At 35.8% G+C, this 18980-nt stretch overlaps 3 protein-coding genes across 4 annotated transcripts; 1 reads left to right on the forward strand and 2 right to left on the reverse strand.

The window, feature by feature from the left end:
- Positions 1 to 269: 269 nt before the first annotated feature.
- On the reverse strand, positions 270 to 1464 carry LOC114872822. Its single transcript, XM_029180471.2, has 3 exons — positions 814 to 1464; positions 507 to 740; positions 270 to 431 (listed from the first exon to the last, which is right to left on the reverse strand). The coding sequence occupies exons 1-3, from the start codon at positions 964 to 966 to the stop codon at positions 297 to 299; spliced, it is 522 nt and encodes a 173-aa protein (XP_029036304.1). The 5' UTR covers positions 967 to 1464; the 3' UTR covers positions 270 to 296.
- Positions 1465 to 1661: 197 nt separating this feature from the next.
- LOC114872819 (ATP-dependent RNA helicase DDX51) lies at positions 1662 to 4607 on the forward strand. Its single transcript, XM_029180466.2, has 6 exons — positions 1662 to 1804; positions 1967 to 2682; positions 2902 to 3114; positions 3369 to 3579; positions 3668 to 4102; positions 4185 to 4607. Exons 1-6 carry the CDS (start codon positions 1782 to 1784, stop codon positions 4549 to 4551), a joined length of 1965 nt encoding a protein of 654 aa, XP_029036299.2. The 5' UTR covers positions 1662 to 1781; the 3' UTR covers positions 4552 to 4607.
- On the reverse strand, positions 4593 to 16207 carry LOC114872821 (venom acid phosphatase Acph-1-like). 2 transcript variants are annotated; one of them, XM_029180469.2, is made up of 10 exons: positions 15979 to 16207; positions 15297 to 15399; positions 15015 to 15162; positions 13314 to 13438; positions 11290 to 11319; positions 6290 to 6391; positions 5726 to 5985; positions 5480 to 5639; positions 5021 to 5347; positions 4593 to 4862 (listed from the first exon to the last, which is right to left on the reverse strand). In XM_029180469.2, the coding sequence occupies exons 1-10, from the start codon at positions 16071 to 16073 to the stop codon at positions 4668 to 4670; spliced, it is 1545 nt and encodes a 514-aa protein (XP_029036302.2). In that variant the 5' UTR covers positions 16074 to 16207; the 3' UTR covers positions 4593 to 4667. The 2 variants fall into 2 exon arrangements, with proteins under 2 accessions (XP_029036302.2, XP_029036303.2); XM_029180470.2 differs by lacking the exon at positions 11290 to 11319 and having other exon boundaries at positions 15979 to 16206.
- Between the last annotated feature and the right edge of the window lie 2773 nt (positions 16208 to 18980).

Genomic DNA, 18980 nt, shown 5'->3' on the forward strand with positions numbered 1-18980 from the left:
GTCGGAAAGGAAGGAAGAGAAGCGTGGGAGGTCTTATCACTGAGACATATCCCGGTTATGATAGTAAAGTACCATTGCCTTTTCATTATCTTCTGTTTTCGTTTTTGCATCTTTCTTTCCTTTTCTGTTCTTTTCATTCATGTAGTAATATAAAGTTTATAAATGATATTCATTGTTTAATAAATTACGCGTATTTTTTGTTAAATATAGGTATAAAAGAATTAATTTATACTCTTAGGATTAGGTAATAGAAAACAATATCACAAATATATGAAAATATATAAATTTTATTATAATTATACAGAAGATTTATTAAGTAGATCTACGTAAGCTTCTGCTATCAAATCCTGGGCTTTTATACCCAACTTAGTCATTAGATCTTGTGCAATCTTCTCTCCATTATCTGTGTCTTCTTCCTCAGTTAGAACTACCTAAAACAATAGTAATAACAATATATAATTTATGCAAGAGGAAACATCCATTATTCTTATAATGTTATTATATACCTCTAATTCTAAAAAGTGTCCTAAACCTTCAACATCATCAACATGTACACGGGTTTGCCCAATCATGTACAACTGTCTAGTCTTTTTCACAATACCTGCACAACCATTTGATGCACTTAAGATACTTTCAATCTCAGTACAAGTATTGGCTTCTAACACCGCTTTATCATAATTACAAAGCTTTGGACCCAATGTATTACATCTTTTATAATAAATTAATTCTCCTGAACCATTCTACAGAATAAAAGACACAAGTATGAATAACACATAACATAAAATTAAAAAAAGTTTGTAATCTATATTTTACTTTAAATTTCCGTAATTTTAATCTTCCTTCTGCTACTTTGAAAAACGTATCATGCTGATTTATAATAACACAATCAGTATCAGTTAACTGTTTAATTCGAGAAACTACATCTGTCGGGTCATTAATTGTTGCTTTTATTTCAATATTGCGCATTGTTACTCATTAACAATACTACTTTCTTATAATAATAAATTCTTCACAAGTACTATATGTATACTTTTTAAACACCCAACGATAAGTGTACCTGCCGTCGCCGTCACCAGAGTTCATAACTAAGCCGCGCAGGTGGTGGGGGAACTTAGCGAGCCTCGAAGTCGAAACTTCTACTCCGCTAATCGCTTCTAATATACGGGGTGAAACAATAGTACGGTTGAATAGGAAGAATACAGAATGATACACATGAGTAGAAAACCGTGCTACTCGTTATACATTCCAAATGATGCACTTTCACGTAGATGGGAGTGGGAGTATTGCCAATCAGGGCGAAGATGCGCACGAAAGAACGAAAACTGGTCTTTTCGCAGTTATGGACTCTCGTGGGGTTATTTTTGCATAAATAAAAGATTACATTTTTAATACCACGTGAATTAGTATAAAACTACTGATAAATTGTAAGGGACTGATACTTTTAACAGCTTGACAGCAATAAATACATATTTCACTAAATCTATCATACATATACCGCAGTTCACCAGAGTCGATAACTGCGACGCGCAGGTTGGAAGATGGTGGGGGAACGCAACGAGCTCTCTGCTAATCGCTTTGCACTTCGTTTGGGAGTACCGCCAATCAGGGCGAACATGCGTACTAGAGATGCGCGAAGAACGAAAACAGGTCTTTTCGCAGTTATGGACTATGGTGAACTGCGGTATATATACATATACATATATATAAATACCAATGAATACCTAACCTTTAAATATTGATCGTATACACGTGTATTTCATACAAATAAATAGTTTAATAAAATGAGTTTATTTGTAATAAACAGGTAAGTGTAATAAGAGATAAAGTACAATAATAAGCTTGATTATTACTATTCTAACGTTTATTTCTGCATGTTATTACGGAATTGATTAAAACTGGCGTTATAACTTTATGAAACCTCCAACTTTGTTAAACTTACTTTTAAAATTATTATATGTTTGAATAGGTACGAAGGTGAAAAGGAGGTAGAGACTAAAACTGAAAATAAACAATTATCAGAATTATTAAAAAGAATAGAAGAACGTAAAAAAGAAAGGGTTTTTAAAAAGGAAAATGTGCAAAATGTAAAAGAAGATGACCGTAAAAGAAAAAAAAGAAAAATAGAAATATCTAAACAAGATCCATTAGAAAATACTTCTGTTAATGAAGATGCTAATCAGAATAATGTTGAAACACAGCTTGTACACCCAGAAAAATTGCATAAAAAGAAGAAAAAGAAAAAGAAAAATGTTCATAACATAGAAAATAATGTAAATTATGAAGGTACTGAGGGTGATAATAAAGGATTGCAGGAAGCAGTTGTAGATGATCAAAAAAATATGTTGTTAAATAAATCTGCAGATGTAAATAATGTACAGGAGCAAAGTGATTTTATGGTATTAGGTGTAAAAAGTAAAAGAAAAAAGTACGAAGTGAAGAGAGTATTACCAGAATGGTTGGCTAATCCAAATATTATATCAAATGATTTGAATGATGGTCCAAGTATAGAGAGCTTGAATTCAGTTTTAGATGCTAAACTTATTCAAGTTTTAAAAGCTAATGGTATCGATAAATTATTTCCTGTTCAAGCTAGTATGATAACTTGGTTATTGAAATGTAACAAGGATAAGCAACAAGGATGGTGGTTACGAGATACGTGCGTATCTGCTCCTACAGGCAGCGGTACGGGCATACAAAACAGTGATGTTCAGCGGAGCTTCGAGTTTCTCATACTCTGTGTTTCCTTCCTTTAAATAGATTGCGATAAAACAAGGAGACACAAAGTAGGAGAAGCCCAAAGCTTCTCTGGATGTAACTGAATGTAGAATGTCTTTAATATTGTTATATTAATACTTGCAAAAGAAAACATAAAATTAATACATTAATATTTGTTTTTTTTAGGTAAGACTTTGGCGTATGTATTACCAATTGTGCATATATTACAATCTCGATTAGTGCCAAAAATACGTTGCATAGTTGTTGTACCTGTACAAGAATTGGCTGCACAAGTTTACAAGGTGATGGTTGCGTACACATCTCACACAACTCTCACAGTTGGTTTGCTTTCTGGAGCTTGTTCGTTTCAACAAGAACAAAGTAACATTCTAAGAATGAGTATGTATCCGCTTATCCTAGAAATTCGATAGTAGTTATCCTGTCTACATCGTATAGAAAGTGTAGTACAGGGTGATCCTCTCGTTATTGGACCCAAAGTGCCGCAATAATAGAATGGAGAAGTCGACCATCTCCGTCAAGTAAGTGATGACAGAAGTAAGATGTCTTCTTCATTCTATTGTTGCGGCATTTCCTTTGGGTCCAATCGCGAGAGGATCACCCTATACAATTTCCAATTTGTATTTCTGTTCAAGATGCTCGAGGGGAATACGTTCCTGCAGTAGACATTATCGTTGCTACACCGGGCCGATTAATCGATCATATATTAAAAACACCAGAATTTTCTTTAAACGATCTCAGATTTCTTGTTATCGATGAAGCTGATCGAGTCGCAGATTGGTTGGAATATCTTCCCGAACCTCATAATCGTGCTGCAAGATTAACGCTCTTCGATCTACGCTGCGGGTAAATTGTTTTCGCATTTTCGAATTGATTTTTAGTCGCATTCTGTATCAATTGAATTTCCTATAATGATATTTTAATTTCTCAATAGCAAAGCCCCCGTGCAGAAACTGTTGTTTAGTGCCACCTTATCGCAAGATCCTAAAAAATTGAATCACCTTAGACTATTTCAACCAGTATTGTTCACATCCGTTGTGGTGTCAGGCAAAGATACCGATGTGAATTTAGACATGGAAGTGGGTAATTACATAGGCCGTTATACAAGTCCCGATGGATTAACAGAATACGCGGTGGAATGTATAGCAGAGTATAAACCTGTTGCTCTATACGACCTACTAAACAGGAATAATAAAATCAGTAAAACCTTAATATTCACAAATTCTGGAGAAACTGCTCATAGATTAAGTATTTTACTTGGATCGTTGTTAGCTGAAAAGAATGTAACAATTGGGAAGCTTTCGGCACAGCTTAAGCCTAAAGAACGCGAACATGTCCTTGGGAAGTTTATTACTGGTGAAGTTAAAATGTATGTATTATCTACCTACCAATAGATTAATATGCGAATTTCAGTGTATTTTATTAAAATAACGTTTTATTACCGTTTACAGACTTATAAGCTCAGATGCGCTAGCTCGAGGCGTGGACATTCCAGATATACATACGGTTGTATCTTACGATCTTCCTAAGCATATTAAAGGATATATTCATAGAGCTGGAAGAACAGGACGTGCTGGTAAATCTGGCATAGTGATATCTATCCTGACGTCGAAACAAGTTGGAATATTTAAAGATATGTTGAGTAATGTTCATAAAGCGGTACCGCACATCGAAAAATTGGAGTTGAATTCTGTCGCAGATTCAATAGACTATTCGAGCCATGTTAAAAAGTTAAAGGAAACGCTGGAAGAAGAAAAACAACGTAATTTATTACGAACGAAATCTGTTAAACGAATTCAGCCTATAGTTAAGGAATGAAAAACATAAACAATTTTTGTACATAAATTATGATATAAATATTTCAAATTAATATAGCTATATTTTTATAATTTTAAATATTTGTGTGCACAGGTTGGTTATCGAGAATCTGTTGTTCAATATTCTAGTAGTTTATAATACTCCCGTAACCGTTTCATTGTCATAGTATTCCACAAACATTCCGATTCCCCGTTCGTAGGGATAACATTCTGCATGTACGCTACATACAGATCGAACGGGCAATAACTTTGCAGGCATTTAGGAATTTTATAAGGTATCAATTTTTCTGTAGTGCCAATCCAAAGATACATCTGTTGAACAATTTTATAGCGTTAATTATTATCATGGAAAATGTTTGAATTCCACGGCAGTGAAAATAAAAAAAACGTATGTTTAGAAAGTTCAGATTTTTGAAAGCAAGTATACTTATCGTTAGTTGAATAAACAGGGATTATATTGGAAAACATACCCGAATAAACCGTACGCCGAGCAGATTTTTCAAAGTCTCAACTATAATTGCAGACCCGTAAGTCGGTATCTTCGGTTCGGTGAAACCGTTCGCTTTGGCAAAACTAGCAATATTGATGTCATGCCCACTGTATAAGTAAATCTTCGGTCTGGTTTTATTCGTTGTGTTACGTATATTTTCAATGAATCGTTTTACAATCGAACCGCCGTTTAGTCGCTTCAGTTGCATGGTATACGATTGAGTTTCAAGATCTAACCGTACTATTTCTTCCATACGTTTTTGAACGTTCTCGGTGGCCCATTCCGGCAAAGGAATGTTCATGCTACGCTAAATGTTACATTATTTTATTTATAAATCACTTTTAAAACATACTGTGAAAATTAGAATTTTGAGAATTTCTGCTTTTCCTATATCGCCATTATCTCTCGAGAAGCCTACTTTGCTCGATACTGTACATACCTGTGATACCAAGAGTTGGTAAAGTTCAGTTACCATCATGATCGGATCGTCTCTGCTCTTGCCAGTTTCTTCATAAAGATGTTCTAAAAGATCATTGTATTCCGATAGTTTTTTGGCAATTGCAGCCGACTTTTTCACCCCTCGCAATTCTTCCACGTATCTAATATAATATTTTATTACTATACAATAGACAGGATAAGAAAGGTAAATACATGATCGGTGCATGCGTGGTATGCATATACCTACGTTGGACAAACCTGCGACAACAGTACAGTGTCTAAAAGTCTTGGATAGTACAGTGTTGGTATGGCAGACGAATGGATTTGGTTCTGGGTCTCGTTTGTTGTCGGTGAATATAGTCCGTTCAAAATCAGCTGTAGGGACATTTTTGTGCGATCAAAATCTGTACTGATCGCATAAACTTCGCCATACTGAGCTTTACCCAAAAATTTATCATATCGTTGTCTCAACATCTTTCCAAGACGATGCACCCTCATTTTCCCTACCTATGAATGAAACAAATGTATACCTGTAGGTGTACCTAATTTTCGGCATCATTTAATATTTTTCCATTTTTATAGCGTTGTCAGTAATAAATAAAAATAAAGAAAATTAGACTTAATATTATAATGATGCTAATAAATTATGAAAAACAGATTTTTTTCACCCCCTATCAGACAATTATGGTTACGCCACTGTGTGTGAAGGTAATATATTTAACTACCTGTTTGCTTGAAAATAAATTGGGCCTGTTGCTTGAATAAGAAACTGCTTTAATAAATAAATCTATGAAACGTAAAGCCTATTTACCTCGGTTAATTGGCCGTACCCAAGCGTCTCATAGATGTGATTGGTAGGTAATTTAGGATATATTTCTTTTTTATCGGGTGTTCGATCTCCATGTCGGAATAACTGTAAATCAGGTATAAATAGATATAAATTTTAAAAATAATCAGACTTTATATGAACTCTCAGTTCTTGATAACTAAGTACAGAGATTATTTGCAAAAAGTAACGGATTAATTGAAGGTGACGGTACAAATGCCGAGTTATATTTCAAAATTGATTAAAACAGTCGATTGATCATCGATGTGTTTGCTTATCGGGAGAATTACCGATATTCGTTATTGCTGAAGATAGGAGTAAGCGTTACAAAGCCTATGCTTGATGTTAGAAGATTTGAAAGAGCACGTGTAAAAAGAAAAAAGAAATTCTTTGTAAATATTAATTTATAAATTCGAATTTTATGCTTCCCTAGACAATGAAAAGACAATAATTAAACCTATTAGGTTTAGGTATTATTAAACCTATATGAAGCTACTAAAAAGAATTACGTTATAAAAGGGTGACACGTTTTATTATTTAATATTATTGCAATACTACACGACGTCCTACATTAATTAATAAAAGAATTTTTTGAAACTATTTATATTTATAACATACAAATTAATGTATTTACTAATCTAAAAATTGTTCAGATATACTTACAATTTGCACTAATTCAAGTTCGACAGTTGCTGTAACAAACTGAAGGAACAAAACTAACAACAAAAGTATTTGCAAGTATCTAAACGATTTGATGAAAACCATTATTGTAACGTTGTACACGAATGTGAGTAGTGAGAATTGAATTTATTGAAAATAAAGGAAATGGGAACACTGTCGCTCTCACGATTCGTACTATTTATATGTCAAAAAAGAAATATCATTTATAACTTTGATTACGTGATCAGGAAGCATTACTGATTATCCGATAAAATGGAAGGAGGGATGTTTCAGTATTCGAAGTAAAAAAGTTTTGATCGTATCTACAAAAGTGACTGATATTAATGTAATTAATTAAATTGATGTCGAAGTTGTAAGTACATCTTGTCTCGAGTCACGCGATCATAATCGTGATCATGATTTCAGAATCATTTATTATATTCAAAAATGCATAAATCAGTGGCGCAACCATAATTATTCGGTAGAGGGGGTCAACCAAAGTTTTATTAGTATAGTGATAATATTAAGTCTAATTTCCTTCATTCATGTTAATTTCTGATTACGTTTTCTGAAATTTTCGAAAATATTCTATTTATTTAAAAAAAAAAGAGTAATTTCTTAACGCGTTCCCTGCCATGCGTACCGTTTTCGGTACACTTTGAACTTCTTGCTCATGCCACGCTATATTTTTGCTATTAAAGAGTTGACAGTCGCGCACGCTATGTCGCGTGATCGGACCTTTAGCCAGTGACACCTTTAGTCAGGTATAGCAGGGGAGGTGTTAATAAGGGGATCAATTGATCTTTCTGCTTCTAAACTGACCATCGGGAGTTTGAGAAAATTCCCGGTAAGCCGAAAGGAATTTACAGCCTAATTATGTAGTTCAAATTAGGGCTCGTTATGTCTCTAATCTCCCGATAAAAATTTAAATCTCACTCCGCCCCTTGAATTATGATAAGTTTAATATAGTACAGGGAGATTCTCTCGGCGCGCAACACAATAGCCGCCCCGCACAATGGAACCCTGCTGTTTTTGCGGGTAAAGAGACCCAGGGGCCATATCGCCGGACCCAAAACTGCTTTGTGTGTGTTTATGGCTGACAATGAGACGAAGACAAGAAATGGAATGCCGGCAGTACACGCACGCGAGATCTCCCGAGACGAGAGTCCCGAGACCTAGTGTCGGCTTCGCTTCCTTTGACTCGTCCTGAAATCTCGCGTCTAGGGCGAGCGCTCCGAGCACGAGGCGAGGCCATCAAGTACTGTATGCGTCCACTAATTGTAAGTTGAGACTTGAGGCGGTGCCTACCGTTCTTTTTCTCTGTCGACGCGTATACCTTTCTTTTTCTCAGTCACGCGACACATTTCATTTCTACTAGTAGTTGTAACCTAGGAAGCGAATAGCGAGAATGCGTGTGGGTCAACTGTATAACTGTGCGTGTCTTAGCCTGGCCCATCTAGCTCCGACCAATCAGACCCAATTCCTTAGGAGTCTCAACTTAGTACTTAGACGCGTACAGTACATGTTCGTGCTCGCCTGGTCTCGGGTCGCCTCGGCGAGCGTGTACTGCCGGCAGTACAATAGGGGTACCATTATGCGGAACGGGTTTTGTGTTGCGTTGCGAGAGAATCACTCTGTACATTTTGATAAATCTATATTATATCGATCAAAACTTTTTATTTTTGTCATTTATTTAATCAGATAAGTACATTTACATCGTATACGTCCAGTACCACATTACGTTTCACCTTTACGCTAAGCTGCTGTTTAATAAAATTTGTTGATATAATCATATTGATTATTAAATTACCACGTGATATCGCACGTGATAAATTGGTGAAAATACTTATCATAATCAATTACAGCAAGTGATAATGGTTATTTACGTCTCCGACAAAACGTACGCAGTAAGGTGTATGATGGATAGCTTTACTTCAATAACGATATCAAACGTCGGTTCTACACTGTATGTACATACCGTTTAAAATTTTAAACATCTGTTAACAGATGTACATACATATGTACCTCGTTTAAAATTGGATCAAATGACTTGAGGTTTCTCGAGAAGCTATACAAATTAATTTACTAAGATATGTGCTTTTGTCGTTTTAAAAAATTACAATTTGTTGAAATCGTTGAAAAACATAGTGAAGGGTAATTTTTCAACTTTTTTGTGAGTCTATAATAAAAATTTAAAATATGAATATCTATTTCGTAGATTCAAATAAGTTATGTGTGTGTTGAAAATTCCATTGAGATCGATCAGTGCACTTAGAAGTTACAAGTAATTAAAATTTCCGAAAATTGCGATCTTTAATTACTTGTAACTTCTAAAAGTATTGACCGACCTCGATGAAATTTGCAGCATATATATAACACACTTAAATTTACAAATGTCATATTTTAAATTTTACATACATTTACGTGTCTTGAACTTTAGGCTGTTTTTTTATTTTTAATCTAACCTATTGAAACAAAATGCAGTTTGATAATGAAGAAAATCTGAATGAAAATCTAAATTATCGATACCTATCCTATTGGAAGTTATTAGAAAATAAGTGAAACTTCGTTTGTCTGTTTGTTTACGTTTACGTTTATCAGAACGACGTGGCGCTTCGATAGGGTAACCTATTAAATAAAAAATTAAAAGTAAAAAATAAAAATTGTTTATCGATCGCTTAAATATATAAAAAGATGACTGTAGATACTTCATCGAAAACCCAAGCTACATTTTATCCAGCTTCGTTAATGCCACCCTTCATGGGCGCTTATCCTCCAACCAAGTTAGATACCATCTCGTACGATGGGATGAGTATCAATTATTTTCAAAAGTATAGGACTGAAACATTGTCAAAATTCTCGGTAAATTAATTTTCTCAACGTTCTGACGTTTAATTATTACCAGCCAATTGTATTTATTTATTATTGCTAAACTGTTTGTTGCTATTGATTGATTACACATTATCCTTTCATTTTCTTTATCGAAGATACCACGATATCAATGGGGAATGCAAGAGCCATCGTACGGTGCGCAACCTGAAATCATCGCAACCACAAAGCGTCGAAACATTAATCGTGATTTAATGCTACCCTCGAACGACATCTCCACTATCGACGTAATTCGCATGAAGGAAGTCGATGACTTGTATAAGGTAGTGAAATCTGTGCCAGATACTAGGCCTCGTCAAGTTCACTAACCGAGAGGGGCCATTAAAGGTCTGGTAGCTCAAGGCCCTAGAAATCTTAATTTGATCCTAGTTGATTTTAACGATGCTAGTAATATCGTAATATCTGTATTTTTATAGGGAATACAAATGCATCGCAGTCAATATAAAGATCGCACTGGAACTTTCCATCCCTTAACGTACTTTAAACCCGATTATTATAAGTATCAATGTGCACCAGGAATGACAACGTCGTATATCACGAAATATCCTGTAAATTATATCTCCTATAAGACACCTATAGTGCTGCCCCTTACGCATGGCAGAAGGAAAGAAATACCTAACACGACGGACTTATCTCTTTCTGGCATTTACAATAAGACGAGTTGTATCGCTTATAAACGATAGCTGGAAGAGGGTACTGGAAGCTGAAACTCTGAATATTTTCTGCTTACAAAAAAAGTATGTGTATTTATCTTTTTACATATTTACAATACGCGTGTACAACATCGAGCATGGTAGGCTTCTCCAGAGAAAATGGCAATGACCCCACCGTAAGTTTTACCCCGGGCTTACGGGCTCCCATCCTACCTCATTGGTGGTTACGAGGAGAATAACGATTCAGGAGAGAGGGCCCCTTATACATATATGGTACATATGTACCATATAGGTTTGTGGCCTCCCACCACTTGCGTATGAACGTTTATGCGGAAGAATTTGAATTCATATTTCTTAATTATATATTAAATTTAATAACATTTAATAATTAAAAATTATGTTATTTTATTTTTTAAAACATATTTAATATCATTATCATTAAAATTAAGGTTTTAAGAATTTCTGCTTTACCTACTGTGCTCCATACCCAAATCTACTTCAAGCAAAAAATGAAAAATGATTGAAACAGAATTCATTTATAGAAACGTTAGCTTTTCGTGGAAATGATATAATTCATAGTTAATTATGCATTAATACGCGTGCGTGTACGAACTACGAACTGAAGCTGCATGTACTTTAATATGCACAATGAAGTCGCAAGAACAATTATCCTTTCGAAAGCGTGTTTAAATTGGAGCGTAATTAAATTTTGAAGTGAAACGTGGACGAAAATTCTGATAACCTCGAGGAGTAGTGTAAAAATTCGTCGGGTGTAATACTTGCCAGTTCATTGAACAGTATTTCGTCAAGCACCTAGGATTAAAAAAGGAATCTGTTAATATAAATATGTATTTTAAGACGGTATATCATCGAGTTTAATTATTTTCGCTTTGTCTTTGGGTTTTTCCGTTTATACCTTTGTATAGAATGTAACAGAGGATTAAAGGGATTTTAAACAGAGGGTTAATACCTTTTCATATTTTTCTTATTTTCAGTGGTGCAAAATTGTTCGTTGGTAAATTTGAAAAAGAACGAAAAGATTTAGTGGACTTGCTCTCAATCAACGCCACGTACGTTTAAAATCAATCTTTATCAATCTGACAGATTGATAGAGACCTGCGGTCGTTTTAAGAGACACCAAGATTTATTCGGAAAGTAAAAAATATAAAACTGATTTAGTCGATTAGCCGAGGATTAAAAACCGAGGAAATTTCTTTCGAGTAATCGATATTGGAAGAATAATTTTTCAGAATTCAGAACAATAATAATAAATGACATTAAAATACTTTGTTACGTTTTGAAAATCATTGGCTACGATTATTTTTTCTCATAATTTTCTTTATTATCACCTAAGTTTGTTTTGATGAATCCACGGGAAAAATGTTAAACGTGTCTTTCCATTCATAAAAGTCTTACAGTCTGGGGAACTTGGAAAATGATCAATCTTAAGAGCCCTGATGGCGGTCTCAAATACAAAGTTAAGAAAGATTAGATAGTATTAAACTTTCGAAACCGATGAAGGTTTAACAACATTTTGAACTTTAAGACTGTGATGTTAAAGAAGGATGAAACAAATGTTGAATAAATATCGATAATATCTACGAGAAATTCGAAAAATCATAAAGCCCTAAAGTGATAAACAAATAGTACGTATAAGAGGCGAAGATAAATATTTCTACCCATTGAACGAGTACCAGAGTATAAGTCTGATAACTGAGATTGAGATTGTAACACTTCCTATTTTCTTAACACTTTTGTGGCTTCTGTCGTGTTCTCGTGATTTTAAGATTTTCGTTCTTTTCAGTTTATGTGTTATCTGTGGGAATCGGAATTTTTCATTTTTAATAGTCTATGGATATGTTTTATTTTTTGACGGGATACATATCCCGATTCTGCAATAAAAGGTGAGCAAAAGTAAAAAAGAATCATTTAAATTCAATGTTCATTGAAATTCTTATAAGTATTTGTATTAAATATGTAGAGTGGTACCTCGGTATACAACTGCTTTGGAATACAAACCGACAAATTTTGCTCGGTATACGTCATTACTAAATACGTCATGCGTCATTATTAAATAATTGTTTCAGAGGAAAAATTAAATTAATAATCAATTATATTCGAAGTTGATGTATTATTTACTGGCTGATTATACAATTGAGGATATCATATAATAAACTATCACCGCAAAACAAGAGACAATAAAATTTATTCCGCTTGGTTTGATAATTTAGAATCTATTATTAGGTTCCTTTTTTTTTTCAAATTAATTATGTTAAATTGGTGAATATTTTTTATAAGCTTCTAGAAAATCGTTTAAATGCTGTTCATGACATAAAGAATGTTTAAATTATTTTACAACCCCATTAATGTAGGTATAATATCAATAGCAGTTTTTTTTACATGAGAATGGATTAATCATTTTTACATTACTTCTTATGGGAAAGATTGGTTTGGTATACGTCCTATTCGGTATAAGTCCAAACATCAGGAACGGATTAAGGTCGTATACCGAGGTACCACTGTACCATTAAATTTCTTCTAATTGTAAGTGCATAAAGTCACGGGTCCGCGTTATATAAAAGTGCGCGCAATCGACCCGGAGATTAAGTGTTAAGATGTCCCGCGAGACGGTACAGGAAGAAGGATAATCCACATACAGCGACCGACTCTATTCTTTTTACTGAACCGCTAATTAATAGAGGTGTGCAAGAACCCGAAAATATCGGGTCGGGTCGGGTCGGATATTGTCGAGTTGTACGAGTCGGGTTCTCGTTCACCTCTAATAAATATGTATCACCGATATTTACCATTCGTGCAACGTGTTCCGCCTCCGCCTTATCGATGCTACTGTATTCATCCCCGCCGTTTCGTGTCAATCTACGTACAACCTCGATCAAATCATTGGCTGAAATTTCATTGTCACCGTCCAAGTCTGCAAACAAAGATATTAACGATGTCGGTGTTCGCAAAGGGTTATCCGAACTGTACTGTCCGCATCGTGCAACGCTTTAGTAAGCTAATCACACTACACTCTGTCACGTCGGTGTCTATGCAACGCTTATGGCTTACGGCGCTTATGGAATGGAAATGCATTGAATCTATCCAAAATGAGTCGGGAAACTGTCTCGAATAGATTAGTGGAACAGAATTCTCCTTCTAACTCTATTACTTTCATTCTTGTATTTCTATCACTCGAGTTTCAATGTTAGAATTATAAAAGCGATACAGAAGCGGAAATTGGGGCAAGTTGATAGAGTGACATTTTCTGGACACTATATGCGTTTAGTCCGATTATGACTAGGTATCTGAAGTTACTAATTAACCGTTGTTTACGATGGATTTTACGTCTGTTCAGAGGCGACGATCTTCTACAGCAACGAACAAAACATTAAATTATAAATTACTGTGATTTAATATTAAGCCATTTCAAGAGTAGATACTTATGTTTTGTCTTTTTCTTCATATAGTCGAAAAGTTATTATAGTTTATAATAAATTTTATTATAATTTATTATATAGTTGTAGGAGAGGAAAGAAAAAGACATTTCCCGTCTCGGGATCGTCTGTCAGACTCGTCAGTGGGGCTGACAAGAGACGATCCCTGCCCCAGACACCTATCATACCGCAATTCGGAACTCCTATGTTATTCGAGAACTGCATGCTGGACGAACGCCAGCGAGAACACTGTCATCCTTGCCGCCACCTAGCGGTCCCCAGTCCGAACCAAATCCTCTCCCCCTCCACTAAACGCCTACAATATAATTTATTGTGTAAAATTTATTATTATATAAAGATGTATTTATATTCCTATCTCCGGCGAGGCACGTTGGTACAGTGTAACAATATAATTAATTTAAATAAAAATTGCAGAAATTAATAAACTGAAAAATGTATCAATTTGCCCCAGGCTCCTCTAATTATTATTGAACACAAGTTTTATCGAATTGTACTACAAATCAGGAAATAAATGCTTCCGTTTTCTTTTTTTCTGTTTTATCAAAACTGTCTGTATGACAGTTTTTCCTTTCTGTTCAGAGACTTTTTATTTTTTCTCAGTATATCCTACTTTCGCTTCCCTAGGTCCTACGTTAACATTCCTCATCCGTAACCACGAAACGTTACCCCGTTGTACGTATTCTCTCTGTCTGTCTTTGTTTGTTTCTCTACTATTGTTTTTCTGCTTCCGCGAGCATTGGCGCGACACCGTGTGTACCGTGAAATTAAACGATCACGATTAACGAAATCGAGCAAAGTTCTCGCGTCCCAGTAATATTGGGCAGGCTTTCCCAATCAGAAAGGATCGCAAGCTATTTTTGTCTACCCTTTGTTTAAATCCTCGTCGATTCGTTACAGTTCGTTAGTCGAGGAAAAAAAAATGCCCGATGAAAAATAAAAGCGGATTTGTTTCTGGAGATTTAAATTCAGTTTTTAGTTGATGCTTGTTAGCAACTGAACATTTACAATGTACTGTTCTATGGGAATCGATGAAAAATGTAAATAATTTTATACCAAAGATACGGAATGCCCAACCAGCGCGAACATCTTCAGGGCAATCCCTCGAAAATGCCGAACATAGATCCAAAACGTCTTCGAGCCCTAAATGACCATCGTTTTTCGACGAGAACACTCTATATATCGAACCATGGAGCGGACTGTACTGAAATTGTAAATTGAATTAAATCGTTTATCACGATATCAGATTCAGATTTAGTTTCAAGTTTATCATGATATCAATTCAAGTGCTCAAAATTATCTAGCTGTTATCTCTAATTAACTCTCTATTTAACTTACTCTAATTTGAGGCAGTATCGTTTCGATTTGTTTTATTGTAAAACGATGCTCAGGATTTTTCCGAAGTTTTCCTGGATCGATGGCATCGAGGAGTTTGATAATGCTGAAGAAGCATGAGAAAAATGTTCAAATTGAATTATTTTAAATTTTAAAAAAATTTTATTGGAATTTTGTATTTTGTTATATATCAAGCGAAGCGTTTTTTAATACTGTACCAGAAAGTACAAGGCACTGGAGTCAAAAGTTTATTAATTAAAAAGATATCTTAGGGAGAGACAGAGAGAGACCATAGCAGCCTCTCCTCAAGATATCTTTAGAATTATTCCATTTTCGATTCAAGTATCTTAATAATTTTTTGTAGAGAATAACAAGATGCAGAATTTGATGTCGCTAGAAGTACAAAATTCCAAAAACAATTTTCCTGATCGGAAGAGTCTGTCTCTCCTTATAATAACTTTTGAACTGATGAATTTTCGACCCAAGTACCTTAATACTTTTTGATAGAGAATAAAAATACGCTTTCATTGGTATATAGAAGAGTACGAAAGTTTTATTTAAAAAAACGAAATTGACCTTGAAATCTTTGAAACGTTCCTACTTGCAGACAAAAGACGCGATATTAAACTTCTTGTACGTCTTTGTTTCTATTTTACTGTACTGCAGGTTGCTTCTGTTTACTTACCGAAGTATTTCGTGCCTTTTTAAATAAGTCAATTCGACGTAAGTAATGAGAGTTTCCTCGTCGAGGATATGGTCAGTCGATAATAAATTTCCCATAACGATGCGTAACTATCAATAAATTTCAATCAAACGTTGCGCTATTAATCATCCGTGTACTGTACAGTTATCTACGCACCGATAAGACGTTATCTATTCCGACGGTATTATTCAGAAATATTACATGCGGTATTTACAGTTGAATCGAGTCCACTGCCATCTGTATCACACGTACATAAGTATTTTTGAAATTGTAATGTTCAATAATTTTTACAAAATACTGATTTATGAAAGGAAAACAAATTGTGTTATTATTTGCGTGCTAAGAGCATTATTTATAATATTATTTTGCGTGTGTCACTAGTGTACTACCGTTTATTAAATCTGAAATCTGACTACGGACGAGGCTGGCACTCGATTGCTGATGTTGGTTGTCAGCCTCGTTTCGTGTTTCATACAATTTTCAGAAAATTTATGTACATGTTCAGGATACTCGACTGGGTTTACTATACGAGCAAAGTAGGACGCTGCTGTTTTTCAAATATTCGTTTATTTGTTTATATTCTTTTTTTTTCCAAAATCCTACCCTCCCGATAGTAATTGACGACGCATCGTAAATCCACCCGTTCAGAATCACGATTAACACATTATCCACCGGTTATAAACAAAATAGATAAACACTACCCACTGTAACTTTTCTTTTCAATTTCCTCTTAATTGAAGTACCTACATCCAACTTTCATTACTTCAACTGAGTTGTACGCGAATTTGTAATAAACAAAATGTTCTTAATTGATATCTTTTCAAAAAAAGCCGATACTGTCAAAAAAGCCTACAGGCTTCCGGTAGATAAACTGTTAAGTTTAATCGAAAGAAATAAATTGATATTTTCTGGAAACGATAGAATGGAATTTTTCAGTGATTCGAAAACCGAACACTGATAAGAAAGAAAGATTATCGGGCGAATGTAAAGTTAAATTATTATTAGTGAAAATGCTGGCGATGATAAGTGGTAGGGAGGGAGTAACGGAGTCGAAAACCGGCCAATAATTATTACACGACTCCACGAAGCGGTTATTGTCCCAATTTGGGGGTCGCTTTGCGGATAATGGGTGTGCTCGAGAGGTCATGTGAGTCTGACGTTCCAGCATGTCAACAGCAACTATGCATCATCGGATGTCTGCCGCACGTAAACGCCTGTTCCCTTCCTACCTTCCTACTGCTTCCTTCTCTCTTCCTCCTTTTCCGGACCTTCTCTATCCCAATCACCCTCCTGTCTCTTGCTTCACTATCATCCCTATCCGTCTTTGCCTCACCTTCCTTCTTTTTCCCCTCGCGAACTCGTCTCGTACGAATTTTAATCAATAGATACGTTACCTTTTATTGGCTGTCATGGTAGATTTATTTAAAGGAAAATCGGGAAAAGGGTAGAGGAAGAAGGGTATAATATGCTCTGTAGGCATTGTCTTCGACTCGTAGATCAAGCCGCAAGTTCGTACGAGGAATGGCACAGTCCTTTTGCCCAGTTTGCTCTCTTTGCTCGGCGCACAATGTCAAACAATCTTTTTCTTCGTTTGCTCCGTCAACTTATTCGCTTGGTAGCGATAGTTCCGACATAGACGCACACCCGTAGCCACGTGTGCAATGTACCAACACGTATGCAGAGTGCGCAGCAAGTGCAGGATCGAGGTAGCTGCATATCTCCCAGCCTAGGAATTGGAATGGATGGCGAACGTGGGTACAATAGTTCGCATTGTATTGGATCTCTCCGAGTGATAGGCACTCCCCCTTCCTTCCAACCCCCCCCCCCCCCCCCCCCTATCTATCCATTCTCCTCTATCTCGTTGCTTCTGTTTCGCTTTTTCCTACGCTCCAGCACAAGCTACCCTTCTCAGTCGAGTTTCCTACCCTCCTACTCGTATCTCATTTTACGAAGGCCTCGAGCGTGCGTTATTATGCGCGTTATGCCACTGCCTCGCTATTCTATCGCCGTTGCAGCCAACTGCATCGTTTCTGCCCGTTTTCTCCTCTTCCGGTCCCAGCTACGGCATTTGGCCCGCCGCGCCGCGTGTCCTGCGACTCGCGACCCACGCGGATTCGACTAACCGATCGATAGATCGATCGATCGATCCCTCCCCCATCCTATTCGAACCGTCCCCTATCAAAACTCCTTGCGGAAATTTCTCTCTATTTCTACCCTCGATAACAGCTCGCCAACAAACCCAACTTTATTCTCTATGTACACTCGATCCGCGACCTTCCAATCCTTCTATGGTACTTTCTCCCGATTTTCCTGATAACGTCTAATACTTTTCTATATTTCTACTGGCGAATCTGGAAAAAGGTAGCCGTGTACGTGTCATCCGTGGTCGATTTCGATAACCTTGGCTTGCGTTCGCCAAATTGTCACGGGAACGATATTTTTCATTTTATATGAAAATTGTAATTTTACCAAGTTTTCCGAAGTAAAATTTATCGCTATGACATATTGCTTTTCATCTTTCAATTGTGTATTAATATGGAAATTAATTCGATTATGGAACGATGCGCGTGTGTACGTATTATAGTTTTAATTTAGAACTTGGTTTCAACTAGTGGCACACCAGGGAATTACAAAGTATTACGAACATAACTCCATGACGATTGGTGGAATTCCATCGGTACAAGGTATCGTGAAAAATGAAATTATCCGGAAACCATGGTAGCTGGCAAATGGAAAGGGAGTTAAGCGGCCTTCGTTCGGCAAATAATTGATGCGCGTCAATTAGATTTGTCAGGGTGATCGTCGTAATGAAATTAACAGGAACACCAGCCGTAGACACGTACATACATATAACCAGTAATAGATATGTATACCCTCGCTGAATCGTATCATCTACAAGGTGTGTCGTAAATTCGCCATTCAATTCCATCCTTTTTGTTTTATCTGTAGACAGGACCGAATTCAGATTTTTGGAGCCCTGAACC

Source organism: Osmia bicornis, chromosome 1 (assembly GCF_907164935.1).
Source record: "Osmia bicornis bicornis chromosome 1, iOsmBic2.1, whole genome shotgun sequence".
Lineage (NCBI taxonomy): Eukaryota > Metazoa > Arthropoda > Insecta > Hymenoptera > Megachilidae > Osmia > Osmia bicornis.